The sequence below is a fragment of the Mixophyes fleayi genome, chromosome 2 (assembly GCF_038048845.1).
Source record: "Mixophyes fleayi isolate aMixFle1 chromosome 2, aMixFle1.hap1, whole genome shotgun sequence".
NCBI classification, from domain to species: domain Eukaryota; kingdom Metazoa; phylum Chordata; class Amphibia; order Anura; family Limnodynastidae; genus Mixophyes; species Mixophyes fleayi.
In genome coordinates this window covers 217,837,257-217,856,257 of record NC_134403.1, presented here as the reverse complement: position 1 = coordinate 217,856,257, position 19,001 = coordinate 217,837,257, and the positions used below count along the sequence as shown (strand labels likewise).

The window sequence follows — 19,001 nt, the reverse complement described above, 5'->3', positions numbered from 1 at the left end:
TTGTGTAACCAACAAAAGGAGCGACTGACGCGTCTACCGAGACGGGCAGAAAATCTGACTTGCCAGAAATCGATGGGATTTGTTCCATTGCGACAGAAGTTCCAATTGGAACTGCTGTGCATGGAACTGAGCAAACTGAATTGCCTCGAATGACGATACCATCTTGCCCGGGAGTCTCATTGCAAAATGAATGGAAGGTCTCTTTGCCACCAACAGGGATTTCACCATCCTCTGCAAAGCTAGGATCTTGTCCTGATGGAAGAACACCCGTTGCAGAACCGTCTGGGGAGGGGAGATACCGAGCAGATCAAACTTGTAACCCTGGTTCACCACTCCCCGAACCCAGACATCGGTAGTGGACTGACACCACCGATCCCTGAACAGCAGAAGACGGGCTCCTACCACCTGCGACAGCGGAGGAGCAAAATGACCATCATGCGGACTGCTTGTCTGCAGGCTTTGCTGCTGGACGTCGAGCAGACCAGGCCTGACGCCCCCGCTGCAAACCACCTCTAGGGGCGGATGACTAGCCTCTAGAAGATTGGCCTGAGGAATATTGTCCCCGAAATCTTCCTGCAGAACGAAAGGCCCAAAATCTAGACATCCTCTGCTTGGAAGCATTGACAGGGAGGAAGGTGCTCTTATCCCCTGTTGCTTGACTGATAAAGGAGTCAAGCTGAGGTCCAAACAAAACACCTCCAGAAAAAAGAATGGACTCAAGAGCCTTTTTAGACTCTACATCCGCCTCCCAGGACTTAAGCCAGAGTACGACGAGCTGAAACTGCAGAGGCAGAAACACGTGCCCCAATCACTCCCGTGTCCACAGCAGCCTCTTAAATAATCTGCTGCCCTCTGAATTTGGTCCACTAATGGAAGCAGTTCAGAGGACGGCCTGTCTGCCAACACACCTTCAGACAGCTGTTCTGACCAGCGTTCTACAGCTTTGCTAACCCACGCTGAGGCCAACGCAGTCCTCAAATAAGCACCTGCTGCCACAAAAATGGACTTGAGAACGGTCTCAACCTTACGGTCTGTACCATCCTTAAGAGTGGCCTGGTTAGGAAGAGGAATAGTAGTTACCTTGGCTAACCTTGCCACAGCCGCATCCACCCGTGGAAGCGTCTCCCATTTAGCGAGAACTTCAGGGGGAAAAGTAACATGACTGCAGTCGCCGAGATACCTGGAACTTCCTGTCTGGAAAAGCCCAAGGTTCTGACAACAAATTTTCCAACTGGGAAGAGGCCGTAATGGAAAAATATTTCTTTTTGTGCCTTACAAAAAGAGAAGACTCAGCAGCCTCAGGGACGTCTTCCTCAGGATCAACTACCTGACACATAGCCTGAATTAACGCAACCACACTGACAATCAGCATGTACCACCTCCACCATCGAAGGGGCATCTATGTCAGAATTCAACAGTAACTCACCCTCTTCCTGGAAACCACAATAAGAATCTGAATCATTTTCCTGAAGAGGTGTGCGGCCACCCTCTTACGCTTATGTTAGGAAGACGGTGCGGCAAATTGCATCATCCTCTCTAAAGATGAAGAACCCACAACCAAACCCTGTACAGAGGATGCAAGACCCTGTACACAGGCTGGTCCTACAGACTCCACCGGGGCAGAAACAGTTAAACCCCGAGTTTGCGAACTAGAACGCATGTCATTCGCAACAGAGGAAGCTGAATCTGAAGATGGAGCAGCTTGAGACCGTACCATCTGAGCAAGTTCAGCCACCGTATTAAAGAGACCGAGCCCAGGCGGGTTCCTCCGTATGTGAACAAGCAGGTGCTGTTTCACACGGTGTGCTCTCCGTGGGGCGACAGATTACGCACAGAGCCTGGGCGCCTGACTGCCCAGATGGTAACTTAGCGTGACAGACAGCACAGGTGAAACTCAGCATAAATGTAACACCAGTCCTACCACTCATGGATTTTTCCCTCTCCGACATGTTAACAGATGGGACAAAACACCACAATACAGGTAACAAGCAGCACGAAAACTAGAATAGAAAGCGAGCCTGCAATACAGCGAAAAAAGCTTACGAGTGTAAAAGACAAACTTTTGAAAACAACTACCCCCAACCCTTTACTTTACAGGACTCGGGACAGAAAAGGGGAGAAGCTGGAGCTATAAAATGGCTGTCTATTCTGGTGTCTGCACATGAGGAGTGAAAGACCACCACGGGGGAAGTGCATAAGAGGAAACCACTTCCCCCAGGGCCCAGCATTGGATTGGCTATCGTCCAAACATGACAACCTCCTCAACCAATCCAGTGCCTAGCAGGGCTCACTATGTTAGTGACCCTAGCCTGACCCCGTTCCCTGAGCTAAAAATAGAAAATGACTGCACTAAGTAAAAAGCAGCCAGCTCAGGGAACCACTGCATTTTTCTACTCCCCCCTCTCTCAGCACTATGCTGGGAGAGGGCTTCACTTACCTCCTGCCAACCTTCCTGACGCAGTGTGTGCAGGCAGCTTGCTATCAGCACAGGAGGACGGACACAGCCTGCAGCGACTGTGCCCGGCTCCTAGGAGGGCTCAAACTTGGAAGAGGGAGCAGGCAAAAGGAGATCTATCTATATATATATATATATATACACACACACACACACACACATCTCTCAATTACAACAAGGAACCTCATTAACTAGTTATTCCCCAGTGGGGTACTTAGCTACTGAGTAAAGTTTCACACTGTGCACAAACGGACCCCTGGTCTGTTTTGCCCCACAGGTAATTTGACAGAGCATTTTAAACAAGTAGAGAGAAACGGATTTTTACAGAGATTAAAAAACGTCTTGTTGCTAATGCACTGCAGTGTCTCTTTCCTAAAACCACAATAATTGCTGTGTGTATATTTATCCCCAATCCGGAAAAACGCATTATTGATAAACCTTACATATTCTATTGCTAGATATTTGCCTTAGTGAGAGATACTGGAGCACAGGCGATGGGCTGAAATTAACCATTTAGCGCAGACTGTCATTGCTAGTTATCCACCAGGCATACTGTCCACTGATTGGCCAGGGCAAAATAACCACAGGGTACCCCGATATCTCAACCAGAACAGTGCACTCTACCATAACCCATTTTATGTAATCACTGTCTTCTTTCACAGGTGGTGTTCACTAACCTCTTCACTGTCAGATTCATCACATGGCAGAAGCTGGAAATCACCAAACTCTTCTTCCTCTTCATTTTCACTATGGACAATAGTAAATTAAAATTAGACCTATTTTCTAGTGGGACAGCAGACCTAATACAAAAATAGTGTTTTTAAACTAAATTAATTTTGGAGGCGTGGCTTAGCTGATGTGGAGTCACCAAACTCCACTTAAGTTTACTACATTTTATAGTCTGTAAAGCAACAGACATGGTCAAGCTGGCAGATCTCCCTCCATGTAATAGTCTACACTCTCCAAATGGGAACTTGCAAGCAGCTGCCTGATTTGGTATAAAGCTAGCAAACTGCTTCTATGTGAAGTGAAACGTGGAATTTATGAATGACTTGCAAATCTTGAACTAAAATGGACGTTTTCTTCAAACATTGAATTAGTTGAAATAAAACCATTGAGAAAAATAAAAAAGCATTTAAACATCACAAAGTCGTCGAGATTGAAAAAGAAGAATTTAGCAAACGACTCTAGGAAGAACAATGTATGACTAGAAGTGTGGATAGCAACTATAAGACAAGTGGATGAGGGGAGACAGGTTATCTCAAAACATCTGTTGTACAAAATTACCCCTTTGAACTTTAGTCTTATCAAGACTTACAAGTTTCCAAATTTGACATTTCAATTCCCAACACAACTATCCAATAAACATTCAAATGAAGTAACATAAAAATTTTCATTGTACTCAACCAGCTAACTAGCTCAGATTTCAACTCTCTGCTGAAATGGAACAGATCTGAAACAAGAATTCTTGTACTCACTGTAAAACTAATTTATCTTAACCCATTTGGAGGACACTGCTGACCATGGGGTATAGAGAGCGCTGTGCTGGGAGTAAGGCACTAAAAGGCTAACAAACTGATTGGCCTGCTCCCTCCCCATCCATGCCCTCTAGACGGAGGACCATCAGTTTATTTAACCAGCAAAGCTTGTTTAAAGGATAGGACTAAATTCACATTCAAACAGAACATACAACCAAAAACTGTCAGAACAAAAAGGGTGGGAGCGCAGCCATTAGGAGGACTATGCTGACCATGGGGGAAGTTCCAAAGCTGCTCATATGGGTGGTACGCTCAGACCACGCTGCATGCAAAACTTTATCTCCAAAGACGCTAGCTTTGGCCGAAAAGGCATTAGAGCGGTAGAATCTGGTGAACGAATGACCAGGTAGTTGCCCGACACTTGCTCGACTGATGCTCAATAACGGACCACCCAGGAGGATATGACCGAGCTGGTGGAGTGAACCACTATAATTGCTGTGTCTATCTTTATCCCCAATCCATAAAAACTCTTTATTGATAAACCTTAAATATTCTATTACTAGATATTTACCTGAGTGCGATACTGGAGCACAGGCAAAAGCTGAAATTAAACAAGTTAGCGCAGACACATGAGTCATTGTTAATTACTGTATTTAACAATTGCTTAAATAAATTGCCACCGGTAATACTATCCACTGATTGGCCAGGTATCCCAATATCTCAACAAGAACAGTGCACTCTCCCTTAACCCATTTTATGTAATCACTGTCCTCTTTCACAGGTGGTGTTCACCAACCTCTTCACTGTTCCAGAACAGTGATGTCCTCTGGAATTAGAGAACCCTCCTAGAGATAAGTCTGACAAGTAATAGTGTTGATCGATCTGCCAACTGTCAGTTTAGTTTTTCGGCCATCCTCTCTTATGAGCGTTGTTTAACAGCAGGATACAATTTTAACGCATAGATGATGTGCAGTCCACATAAATCTTTAAAGACCGAACCACATTCAACAAAAGAAGTGAATCTTTAGAACCTAACTGCAAGTCGCAGGTCAACACAGGTATAACAATGTCCTGGTTGATGTGAAATTTGGATACCAATTTGGGTTGGAAAGAGGCCTTGGTGCATAAAACAACTGTCTTCATGAAAAATAAGAAAGGGTGACCTGCAGGATAGGACCGCCAACCCAGAACCCCTTCTCGCAGATGATATGGCAAATAAAAAGACAGAATTTTTAAAGGGAACAAATTATAAAAAGGTTAAAACAGCGACTTCTGCAACACTGAAAGAACAAAATTCAGGTCCCACGGCACCACCAGCGGACAAAAGGTGGTTGGACGCAATGGAACCCCAGAAGAAAAGCGCGAATCTCCGGCAACACAACTAGTCGTCCTTGGAGAAAGACTGACAAGGTCTAGACTTGAACCTTAATAGAAGTCAAACACACAGGATGGCCATTGTCCAGGCCATCCTGGAGGAAAGAGAAGAACCGAGCCACACGGAACGAAGAGGATGCACCCCCCCAATCTTGGCCTTCTTCAGGACCCAAAGTAATCGGAATAAAGATATATCAGCCAGTACTTCCAAGGAATAGTCCTGGCATCCACTAGGGATGCCTGTAGATCCATGGTCCAGGCAAAATATCAGAGACGCCATTATGTAAACCTCCAGTTGACCCAACCTGTCCACAATCTGGGCTAACACCTTCGGTTAGAGGGACCACTCCCCTGGATGAATGGCATGGTGACTTAAGTAGTCTACTTCCCAATTGCCCACCCCTGGGATAAAAGCCACCATTAAGGCCGGGACATAACGTTCCATCCAGCACATGATCCTGGTAGCCTCCTTCATGGCAACTTTTGGTCAACCCCCTGATACACAACCAACGTGACATTGTCTGACTGGACTCTTATGGGTATGTTACTCAGAAAGAATTGTGCCTTTACTAAAACGTTGAAAATTGCCCAAAGCTTGAAAACGTTGATTGGCAGCATTGCCCACTCCAGGGACATGAAAATAGAGGTTCAGTGTCACTGGACTTCAGCAGTGTAGGCTGGTGCATATGGTTACTATGGTCCAGACCAAAAAAAAAACAAAAAAAGGATTCTTTGCCTTCAGCCTCAACAAGAGAGACTGACGGGTCAGTGGCGACAAACGGAAGATCTGTGTCACCAATTTAGGATTGGACATAGACCACCTTGCTAGTATCTTGTCGAAGTAAAGAACCAGAGGCTAAGTAAATGGATTTCAAAATACCTTCACACTTCCTATCCATCTGTCTTAAAAGGCAGCAGCACTAGGGATAGGAATAGTAGTGGACCTTGCCAGGTGTGCAACAGGAGCATCCACACTGTGTGTATCTCCCATGACACGTCTGAGAAGGGATACGAGAATCAGAATATCGGAGCTTCCCTCACATCACGGATTACTGTGGGGGAAGGAGGAAAGAAATTGTCAGTTTCAACTGGGAAACCTCTGGAATAATCAGTTCCACCTCAGAGATATTCAGAGTTTGTCAGACTACTAAAATATGGTCTTCCACACCATGTCCACTGGAGGAACAGTCCTGCCAGGCTGCCCTCATAGGCAAAGTTTTCAGAAACGTCCGCAACACTTAGGTGGGCAATTTGGATGTGATCTGGCCACTCAAACTAGTTTACTCTTCTAGTTATTGAGGCTTAAACAAGATGTCTGATGATGCACAGTGGAGAGAACAAGGGGCACAGGTAAGCTGCAATGACTAACCACTCCACATCCAATGCAACTAATTGTCTATGAGACCAGAAACTAGAAAGAGAACAAAAGAGCAGGGAAATCATGAGGGATCATATAGGGGAGATGCCAGCAATTTTTGGTGTCCTGTGCCCAGTCTCCAACAGGTGAAACATAACCCATAACCAGTGTGACTAAAATTTTCCATTCTTCAACTGTAGGTGCAGACTTAAAAACAAATAGATGGGAAGCACAATTATAAAAGTCCTATTGTTTTATGCTTACGTTAAATCCTCTACTTTGAATATATTACAGGACACTGGTACCATGGGTATATAAAGCCTCCATTATGACTTTGCATACCTGTAAGCTCCCTCCCTAATATATATCCCCATGCTGCAGTGAACTCAGTTATTTTTCTAAACAAGTCCCACAGGACAGACTCAGAGAAAGAAGCACCAGAATATCAATAGATTCCAGAAGCTCAAATTTTGGTCCCAAGGAACTACCTGCAGAACATTGCGCAGTTGAACATTAATAAACCCCCTGATTTCACTCTGTGGTGATTTTTAGAGTAGACCTGTTTCCAGGCATTGATCAAGGCCTGAATGACATTCACAGAGAGTGCCTTACCTCGAAGAGTCATGCCACACTGTTAAAGCCTGTCGTGCCAAGTTTCAGTGGTAAAATAGGACCCAACTTCGTGGCAGACTCCAGAGTAGGTCTGCCAACATGTTTAAAAATGACAGCGTACCATGATCTTCTAAGCCGGTCTGGGATGACTACCTCCATGCCTCCTTTTGATCTCAAAAGAGCTGCCATGTCTCCATATCTGGTGAATACCATTGGTGCTGTGTCTAAATCAAAGGCAAAGCTCTGAACTGATAATAGGATTTTTCCAAACCACAAACGTTCAGAAGCTCGAACGTCACTTATAGATTATGATGTGTAGATTTAAGTCTTCTGTTCATGGAGGGGAGAAATTCATCTTGCTTTCTTGAGGACTTTCCATTGATGACTAAACAAATACTCCATTCTGAATACTCTACTTGTAGATGCGCATTCAGGGATTTCAGATACAGGATGAACAAAAAATATAGTAATGTCAAGATTTCGTACAAGCAATAGTTATGTCTAAAAACCGCTCTTCGACACATGGGAGCGGATGGACTATTCCCTTGGATAGGGCATGGAACAGAACTGCTAGAGTGGAAGCACTAAGAGGTCCAAGACATCAACTCTCTCTCGAATACCTCTGACACACAAAACCGAAGATCTGATCCATTGGTCACTCCCCCTCCAATGGTCAAGCTTCCAGCGTCCTCTTGGACGCCATACCTGCCTCCCAGGATCTAAGCCAAAGAGTGCGTTTGGCTATAACTATTGAGGCCAAGATTCTGGACAGATTGACCAGCATCAAGGACTGCATTTCCTAAATACTGTGACACTTCCTTTACATGATCCACTAAGAAAAAATTCAGATCTGAGTACCAGATAGAAAGCCCTCACTGATGTGTTCAGCTCATCTTTCTATCACTTTATTTACCCAAGTGGGTGCTAGAGCGGGACTAGGTAATGCATTGGCTGCAGTAAAGACCAACTTTAAAATCCCTTCACATTTTCGTTTTGTGCCGATCTTCAAAGACGCAGCGTTCATAATAGGAATAATAGTGGATTTAGCCAGACGGGCAATAGATGCGGTGGCAAACTCCCATTTACCCATTATCTTTTCGGAGAAGGTGAAGCAAAACCTCTGCAGTACTTGAAACTGGTTGTGCCAGCCTTCACCCAAGAGTTCTGCTAACTGTGGGGAGGATGGAAAAAAAGAGACTGTGTGCCCCTTTCTCCTTTTGAACTAGGAAACATCTGGAGGAAGCTGAGGTTCTGGATACTGAATACGGAGGACATGTCGAGCAGTTAACATCAGATCAACACCCTGTCCGATAGTCAAGTTCCCTGTAATTTGACCTTCCGGATAAGAACGTTACGATCCAGGATTTCCTAGGAAGTAGACGTGGGTGGATTTCAGACGCTTGCGAGGCTTGCTAGATGACCAGATCATTAACCTCATCAGAGAGGGAGACACTAGATCAAAACCTTTTACAGACATTTCAAGGTTTCAAACCCAAGGAGGCTCCTGGACTACTATAGGGTCTTGGGCTTATTAAGGCAAAAAATCCTTACAAGGGGGATCTACAGCTGAAGTCCTTAGGGAAACACTAGGAGGGATGTGTTCTCATAACTCCACAGGACACGCTGCATGCCTTGTCAGTTTGGCGATGAATTGAGTTAGGTCATTTTTCAAGGCTGGCTCCACCATCTCAGTAGCATCATCCCCAGAGTATGGTCCTTAGCAGAAACAGCAAATGCTCATTGCAAGGGGTCACTGTAGTAGTGGTGTATTTCTTTGTGAATTGCAGTGTACAAAATAAAATATAGAAATTATGGAAATTGTTCCTTGCTACAAAAGAAAACAAAAAACCCTGCCTTAATCCATGGACACAAATTGACACACAGGTCCTCGGGTTTGTAGAGGGGGGGCTACAGTACAGACAAGTTTGTAGTTAGAATTAGTGCTTACTCCCAAGATACAGCACACTATACCCCAAGATGAAGAAATTTACCCCAAAAACGTTACTTTATTATATATACCCTAGATGCATCTAATTTCTAGATTTAACGGCTCAGTTTCTGCATGTCCAGGTCTCACCTGTGCATGATTGAAAAAAAATACTAAATCATGAACTGTTGGTAGCTCTTGTGCACTGAGTTTGGGCACCTCTGCCTTAGGCAAGGTATAAGCAAGCAGCAAACACACACCCCACCCTCCCCACCGAGATACAAAACCAAAAGGCAAGAATGTTGGGTTTTTTTTGACAGCATACACAGAAACCAGAGACTTCTAATGATACATTTAACTACTTACCTATTTATGTGGAAGGAACCTGAACCCAGAGCAGCTGCATCAGACAGGAGATCCTCCTTCTCAGTCTCTGGACAAGCACTAACAGACGCCGAGTCGTCGTGAGTTAAGTCGTCAGCTGGAAAAGACAAGTCCTAGATGCACTAAGCAATGTTTACACAACACGTGACATTTAAAATAATACTTTAACTTTTGCAAATGAATTCCCACCATTGTACATCCACCCTGGGACTCCTTTGCCCTGTAAAGAAAAAGCAAAACAAAACAATGCGCAAACCTGACAACAAGGACCACTTCACATCACGGTGAGACTTGAATGAAGCAATGGGCCTGATAATAAGCTTTGTAGTGGTTAACATTGAGAAAAAGATCCTCCTATGGACTAATCTCACCCAGCATAAAGGAAAATGGGCTCAGGGGAGGCATACAACTACATCAGTTTTTGGGAATTGACTTTAAAGCATATAAAAGTGTTTGGTCAAACACAAAAAAAAACCCACAAAAGTCAATATCAATTTTTCTTTAACTGAAGCGATACACTGGATTAGTCATTCCAGAGCTTCCTAAGGACATACGCTGCCACCGTAATACAAGCAGTAACCTTTCCAGGCTACACCAATATATTTTGCATGTCCAAAAGCCCACTGACAAAAACACTTCACATTTCAAAAAGGACATTCAATACGTCAGAAAATAAATAATTTAGTGTATTATAGTATAAGTACTAGTGTATAGTATAGAATAGCGATAACTTTGTTTTATTTATCAATATAAACATGGGGGCCCATGGCCAACTCAGTCTGCTTCTATGCCACAATATACTTCATTAACACATCTGACATCTCCTTTAACATACATGTTTTATACTAAAACAAGAGGCTTGATAGCCTAAAAACAGCAAAGTAAATTATGACAATCCAACAGCTAATTTATCTACTTAAACTGCTTCAACAATGAGACTGTAAACATGATTTGCTATATTTGGTTAGAGAAAATGAAAAATACAAAACAAAAACAAATCACACACACACACACTGCTGGCACAATTTGAACTCCAATCCATGCCATCAACAGGACGGTTGGGGACAATGGAAAATGCCACAAGAACACAAGTGTTTAATACATTCATACAGGTCTTCATTTATTTGGGCTCAGAGTCTGCTTCCCAATTGCCTAACCAGGTGATCAACACAGTGATGGTGGTCTGAATGTTTCTTTCAGCCCATCGTATGATGCAAGCCATTTCCTACTACCAGCAATTCTAGAATCTCCATGGTGTACTAGACATAACCAGTACAATTTATCTAGAAGACACAAATGGATTTTTTTATCAATTCACAAGGCCTCACACACTAGCTTCCCCACCCCCCTCCCAATTAAGAACACTAGTACAAACCTAGCGTGGGTGAGAGCACTGTAGACTTCCAAAAGCATTTATATGCACATAAATGAGCATGGTAATAGAAACCATACCTTATAATGTCAAGATTTCACAAGAATCCATTTTACCTTGTGACACAAAGTTTCCAGAGCACAGTTCCAGCAACTCATCCATGGCTACTTTCTTGGCCTCATTTTCTTCAGGCTGGCTGGAGCCTGAAAGTGAGCCTTTGAATTGTCCTGAGCAGAGATCCAGCAACTCTCCCATGTTGGCATCCATAGCATTCTCATCCATGGAATCTAGGACCAGTCTTTGCTTGGCAGAGCTGTACTTGCTCCTGTTATGACCTACATTTAGGAAGCTTTGGAGACATGGAGACAAAACATAGCCATTAATTGCTGTAATACATCAATGATTGCAAATGGTCAGTCATAGGGGACAAGATCACAACCAGGGAATTATAGACCTGTAAGCATGACAAATATTGGGGAAACTATTGGAAGGTATTTTAAGGAATGGTATTCAGGATTACTTGGTGTGCAATAAAATTATTAGTGGGAATCAACATGGATTTGTGAGGGATAAGTCATGTCAAACTAATTTAATTGGTTTCTACGAGGAAGTTAGTGGAAACTTAGACCAGGGCAGCACAGTAGATGTGGTCTACTTAGATTTTGCAAAGGCCTTTGATATAGTGCCACAAGAAGTTGGTTTACAAAATAAGGGAACTGGGTCTAGGAATCAACATTTGTACTTGGATCGAAAACTGGTTAGAGAATAGGGAACAGAGAGTTGTGATAAATGGAACATTTTCTAATTGGTCAAAGGTCTTAAGTGGAGTACCTCAAGGTTCCGTGCTGGGACCACTCCTTTTTAATATATTAATGACCTTGGTGATGGTTGAGAGAGTAAAGTTTCTATTTTTGCATATGACACTAAACTTTGTAAGGTAATAAAATCAGAGCAAGATGTAGCTTCAGAGGGACTTAAATAAACTGGAGGATTGGGCGGCCAAATGGAATATGAGGTTTAACATAGATAAATGTAAGGTTATGCATTTAGGAATCAAAAACAAAAACACAATCTATAAATTAAATGGAATTAATTTAGGAGAATCTTTAATGGAAAAGGATTTGGGAGTTCTCATAGACAGTAGACTTGGCAATAGTGCTCAATGTCAAGCAGCAGCTGCAAGGGCAAACAAAGTATTGGCATGCATAAAAAAGGGCATAGATGCAAGGGAAGACCATGTAATTTTGCCATTGTATAAATCGTTGGTAAGACCTTATCTTGAATATGCAGTACACTTCTGGGCACCACTCTATAAAATATAATTTGGAACTAGAAAGGGTTCAGAGAATGGCGACAAAATTGATAAAGGGTATGGAGTCATTAAGTTTGAGGAAAGGTTAGCCAGTTTAGGCATGTTTACTTTAGAAAAGAGGCGTCTAAGGGGAGAAATGATTACTATGTACAAATCCATTAAGGGTCAATACAGAGAACTTTCATGAGAACTTTTTATCCCAAGGACTATACACAGGACACGCGGTCACCCCCTAAGGTTAGAGGAGAGGAAATTTCACAACCAGCAAAGGAAGCGGTTCTTTGCAGTAATGGCAGTCAAGATATGGAATTCATTGCCAGGGAAGATTGTGATGGCAGATTCGATATGTTTAAGAAAGGGTTAAACAAATTTTTAGCGGAAAAGTGTATCCAGGGATACGACCGTTAATTAAAATGAAGGATAGTAGTGGATGTAGGGTAAAATTAGGACTGCAATATTGAGCCTGGGAGGGGGTTTCACAATTGAAACAGATTGGCGGTTGCTTACTCTGGATCAATTTCAAATATAAGTGCAGGATCGCAGGAGATCCAAGATAGGTTGAACTTGATTGACTGGTGTCTTTTTTTAAACTCATCAACTATGTTACTATGTATCAAACATATGCCAGTCTTACCCATCAGCATCCAGCAGCTGGCTCTGCGTGTCATCTTCCAAAGAAAACTGGAACTGAGAGTCCACACCGGCACAGAGGTAGGAAGCTTTAGGCTCAGGTGAGGCATTGTACAGATCCTGCGAATCTTCCACAGGAAGAGATGGTTCGGACATCTTGCCAGAACTCTGAGAACAGTTGATGCACAAATTAGTTTTATGCATATAAAAGCAAAAATGTGCAACACAATTAAGGCAGTGTGTACAGGCTTATGGGGTTTAATAAATATTGTATACAGGACAAGAATAGAATTTTTGGTACTTATGTAAAATCCTTTTGTCCTAATTGATGGACACTGGAATAGATGTGGTGTGATCAACTCTGGCACTTTAAAATAGAGGATTTATGTACTTACGTTAAATCAGTTTCTCTGATTCCGTCTGGGGGAAACTGCTTACCATGGGTTGTGGAGGGGAGCTTGGGGGAGTTGGCACCTAACTAGTTAACTTTTAGTACTGCCGACAGACCCCTCCCCTCTACAATCCCCCTGCCTCTTCCTCTTCCTGTCAGTTAATTAAAAAGCCCCAAGGAGAAAAGGCCAATCAACCAAAAGCACACAGAAAAAAAGCAGAAGGGAGGGATCGCAGTGTCCCCCAGACGGAATCCGAGAAACGGATTTAACGTAAGTACATAAATCCTCTTGTCTTTCATCCAGTCTGGGGGACACTGCTTACCATGGGGAGGTTCTAAAGCAGCCCCCTAAGGGTGGGACTACTCTGAAAGCCCCGCTCGTAAAGCATTACGAGCGAAATTTGCATCCGCAGATGCAAATACATTAAACTGGTAAAATTTCGTAAAGGTGTGGACAGAGGACCAGGTGGCTGCCCAGCAAAGCTGGTCTGCAGAAGCCCCATTTCTCGCTGCCCACGACGCCCCTACCGATCTGGTGGAATGGGCTGTAAGTCTCTCCGGCACAGGACGGTTAGCCTTTATGTAAGCTTGCTTAATGTTAGCCGTAATCCATCTTGCAATGGACTGTTTTGAGGCTGGCCAGCCTCTCTTATTGCCATCATACAGAACAAACAAGGAATCAGTACACCTCACTTGAGAAGTTCTGTTAAGATAAATGCGGAGAGCCCTAACCACGTCTAACTTTTCCATAGACTCTGAATCCGAAATGTAAGAGGGAGAAAAGACCGGAACTACAATTTCCTGGTTCAGGTGGAAAACTGAAACTACCTTAGGAACAAAGGAAGGGAGGGTTCTTAACACCGCTCTGTCTTCGTGGAGAACTAGGTATGGTTCCCTGCAAGACAGAGCACCTAATTCTGAAACCCTACTCGCAGATGCAATAGCCAGAAGAAAGAGGACCTTCCAGGTCAACCACTTCAAATCAGTCACAAGTAATGTCTCAAAGGGAGGCCCTTTAAGCATGTCCAGCACCAGGTTAAGATCCCACGGTGCTGTAGGCGCTACATAGGGAGGCTGAATATGTAAGACTCCCTGAAGGAAAGTCCTAATGTCTGGCAAATCCGCTAATTTCAGATGAAAAAAGACTGAAAGTACCGAAACCTGAACTTTTAGGGAACCTAAGCAAAGCCCAGCTTCCAGCCCATCTTGAAGAAAAGCCAATAAACGAGGGAGACAAAATGAAGACGTGTGACATGACCTATTTTCACACTATCTGATATACGCTTTCCAAATTCGGTGATAGATACGAGCAGAGACTGGCTTTCTGGCTCGCATCATAGTGTTCACCACACTGGAGGAAAAACTTCTAGCCCTCCAGAGGCTGGCTTCAGCAGCCATGCCGTTAAACTGAGCCAAGGTAAATTCTGGTAACGGAAGGGACTTTGCAGAAGGTCATCTCGAGACGGAAGACGAACCCCCGGTCCTTCTGCCATTGAGAGTATATCCGCGTACCAGACTCGGCGCAGCCATGAGGGAGCAATTAGAATTACTGGCAGACCTCCCTGTTTTACTCCTTTGAGCACCCGAGGAAGCATGGGAAACGGAGGGGAGGTATCCCAACCTGAAGTCCCATGACATCGACATTACGTCCACTGCCACCGCTAAGGGGTTCCTTGCGCAAAACCTGTAAACCTTTCTGTTGTGTCTGGAGGCCATGAGATCTATATCCGGAAGACCCCACTTCTGAGCCAGAGACTGGAACACTTCCGGATGGAGTGACCACTCCCCTGGCATCATCCGATGTAGACTTAAGTAGTCGGCCTCCCAATTTTTTATTCCTGGAATGAATACTGCCGATATTACAGGAACATATTGTTCTGCCCAAATCAAGATTCGAGCTGCAATTTTCATTGCAGCTGCACTCCTGGTTCCTCCCCGTCTGTTGACATATGCCACGGCGCTGGCATTGTCGGACTGAACCCTGACAGGATGGCCCTGGAGGAGGGCCTGGCTTCCCCTGAGGGCCAAAAGAATAGCCTTCAATTCTAGCACGTTTATCGATAGGGTCGATTCCTGAACCGACCAAAGGCCCTGGAGCCGGAGGTGTAGGATTACCGCCCCCCCCCAACCCTTCAGGCTGGCGTTTGTCGTGACTATGATCCATGACCATGGAGAGAAGGACCTGCCCACCGACATGTGATCCTGAATCAGCCACCACTGGAGTGATTCTCTCGTCCTCGGGGATAGAGAGATCCTCTGGAGATCTGAGCGTAGTTGGGATCCTGACCATTTCTTCAACAGATCCCACTGAAAACATCGAGAATGAGCTCGACCAAAGGGAATGGTCTCGAAGGAGGCCACCATCTTTCCCAGCAGCCGCATGCACAAGTGGATTGAGGGGCTGGGAGAAGACAAGACCTGGGCTGTTATGCTTTGGATTGAACCAATCTTCTCGACAGGCAGGAACACTTTTTGCTGGCTGGTGTCCATGATGAGGCCTAGGAAAACCATACGTTGACACGGGACCATCTGGGATTTCTTTAAATTGATCAGCCATCCGTGGTCCTCAAGAACCGCCAAAGTGAGGGACAAGTGATGACGTAAGCAATTCTCTGAGGAGGACTTGATGAGCAGGTCGTCCGGATAAGGTACGACCTGAACTCCCAGAAGGTGAAGGCGCGCTGCCATCACCTTCGTGAAAACCCTCGGCGCTGTTGAGAGGCCGAAGGGGAGGGCCCGAAACTGATAGTGGGAGGATCCCACTGTGAATCTGAGGAGGGACTGATGGTCCCACCAAATAGGAACGTGGAGGTATGCGTCTTTTATGTCTATGGACGCCATAAACTGATCTTTCTCCAAGCCGTTTATCACCGACCTCAGGGATTCCATCCGAAATCTGTCCACCTTTAAGTGTACATTGAGGCCCTTTAGGTTTAAGATGGGTCGGAAGGAGCCGTCCGGCTTCTTGACAAGGAACAGGTTTGAATAAAACCCCTCTCCCTTTTGGTAGTCTGGGACCCTGCAGATAACTCTTTGCGAAAGAAGAGAGGCGACACAATCCTGTATTGCTTGTCTTCTTGTTGGATCTCGGGGTAGTGGGGTTACAAAGAACCGCTGTGGTACGGGGCCCAGCAGGTCTATCCTGTATCCCCTTGATATAATGCCCCGAATCCAAGAGTCTTGGGAGGACGCTGCCCACTGTTCCTGAAACAAGGACAGAAGACACCCCCCCACTGGCGCCCCCTCCAGGAGAAGAGTGGTCGTCAGGACGCAGGTTTCTCCTGGTTCTTGGAAGGCCTGGCGCCTAGCCGTAAAACGAGGATCTCCCCCTAGAAGAGGAGCCTCGAGCATTAGGCTGTCTACTTCTAAAGTACTGTCCTCTAGACAAGGAGGTCCCCCGAAAGGGCTGACGAAAGGAGCTGACCCGAGGGTTCCGGCCCCTACTAAAGAATACCGGCAAGGAAGTGCTTTTGCCCCCCGTTGCCTGAGAGATCAAGTTATCTAATTCCGGACCGAACAAACCTGCTGCTGAAAAAGGAATGGTTTCAACAGACTTTTTTGATTCCGCATCTCCTTCCCAGGATTTCAGCCAAAAGCGTCCTTCTAGCTGAAATAGATGTCGCCTGAATACAAGAGCAGACGGCCGCTGTGTTCTGGGCCGCCTCATAAAGGTACCCTGATGCCTCCTTCAAATGTAAAGCCAGGGGGAGCAAATCGGAGTCCTGCAAGGCCTCTGCCAGCTGGTCTGCCCATGCTTCCATGGCTCTAGCAACCCAAGCTGAAGCAAATGTGGGTCTAAAAGAAGAACCCGCAGCCGCAAATATAGATTTCAGCTGGGATTCAACTTTGCGGTCATTGACATCCTGAAGGGACGCTGAACCAGGAGCTGGAAGTAAGGTGTGTTTTGCCAATCGTGCTATAGGAATATCCACCTTGGGAATACTCTCCCAGCGAACCACATCTTTCTCCTGCAAAGGATACAGGGAAGAGAACCTTCTGGGAACAGAGAACCGTTTTTCAGGTTGTTTCCATGCTCCTTCTGCAATATCCCTAAGTTGTACAGAAGGGGGAAAACAGCTAGCCTTCTTTTTGGCCTTCTTAAAGAGACTTCTGTCTCTAGGGGTAGGATCCTCCGGTTCTGGGAGGTCCAACGCCTGTCTAACCGCTAAAACCAAATCATTAATAAATTGGCATTTAGGATTTTCTTCCTGTTCCAAGGGTTGAACCTGGTCAGGATCGGAATAAATTTTCCCCTCATCCTCAGAACACTCCTCAGAGTCTGAAAGGACCATAAGGGGATTAACAGATCTAGGCCTCTTTCTTTTAGTAGGCGGGATGTTTGGGGAATCAAGCAACTGGTTAAGCTTCTCCAAACCCCTTATAAATGCTGTAGACCACGCCGGTTCTGTGAAGACAGGGGCTGGGTCAGACTGTAATGAGGAAGGTCCTGGTATAGACGTTCCAATAGACCCTGAGGAAGCCGGGAGGCCTAAATGTGTGCTAGGATTATTAGCCACGGAAGTTACCACAGTAGATAGCAACTGATTAGATTGAAAAACCATCTGTGCTAGGGAGGAAACCGACTGTGTCAGGGAGACCGGCTCCTCCGTCAGTGGGACTGAAATCTGCTGGGTTTGCGCAGGGGGGACCCCTGCTTCGCATACAGAGCAGAACGCCAAAGTGTCCTTCTGCCCACAAGGTAATTTTACATGACATTTTGAACATGTGAGATACTTTGCTATAGGGCCCTTTCCCTTATCTGTCATCTTTATAAAGGAAGGCACACCAAACACACAGACTTAATTGTTACATTTAGCTGAGTAGAGAGAGAGTGAAAGAGAGAGAGTGTAATGTATGGAGAGAACAGAGTGAACAACAAGTAACCAACTAATCTTGTCATAAAAGTTGTACTTGAAAATTTTTTAAACAATATAAATATTTAGGCAAGTAGGGAGACTATAATGTAAACCCTTACTAGCCCAGTTTGTGCACAGCAAAACAGATGTGTTTAAATAAATCAGATACTTAGCCCATAGGCCACAAAGGGGAGAAGTCCAACAGCAGTGTCCTGTGCCTGCTCCCTCAGCTCTATTCACTCTTCCCGAGCTTCTCTTGGCGCCAGAAGGCTGGGATAGACCATTTCTCTCTGGAAGGAGGGGGGAACTCTATGCTTTAGCTCCCCCCCCCTTCAGTAATGCTATCTCTGCAGCAGAACATGATTTCTAAAAAAAAATTCTTCTTGTAATGGTGGCAGAGTAGTGGAGACCTCTAAGAGTGAGGTCTCTGCAGCGAAAGATACCCTGATGCCCCCCTCCTATGTATGAGGGGGGATCTTGGTATAGCCCCCTTCCTCCTCTCTCCGTAGCGCCGACTGAGCAAATCAAAGATGGCCGCCGGCATCTTAAGTATCCGATAACCGGCGCTCTATGCCTGTAATGGCAGCGCCGGTTATCGGGGAGGCTGGAGGAGTGACAGCGGTCCGTGAGACCGCTTGTCACTCCTAAATCAGGCACCCATCTTCTTCCTTTTCTCCTGTCCCTGTCAGTGAGAGCCGCTTGCTCTCATCTGACAGGGGAATGCCTGCGCTGCACAGCTGTGAGTGTGTTCTCTATAGTAGAACACACTCCAGCGCTGCCACCTGTAAAAAAAACAAAACTGAAATAAAAGAAATATTTTTTTTTAAAATTACTCCAAGTACTAAAAAACACT

General features: G+C 45.0%; 1 protein-coding gene across 2 annotated transcripts in view; it reads right to left on the bottom strand.

The window, feature by feature from the left end:
* CLSPN (claspin) overlaps window positions 1-19,001 on the bottom strand; it is a 100,476-nt gene that overhangs the window by 38,285 nt on the left and 43,190 nt on the right. For both annotated transcript variants that reach the window (XM_075195475.1, XM_075195476.1), the window contains 4 exons: window positions 12,906-13,069; window positions 11,076-11,308; window positions 9,570-9,684; window positions 3,133-3,202 (listed from right to left, as the gene is read on the bottom strand). In XM_075195475.1, the coding sequence (XP_075051576.1) occupies window positions 3,133-3,202; window positions 9,570-9,684; window positions 11,076-11,308; window positions 12,906-13,069 (582 nt within the window). The remainder of the gene's footprint in view (window positions 1-3,132; window positions 3,203-9,569; window positions 9,685-11,075; window positions 11,309-12,905; window positions 13,070-19,001) is intronic.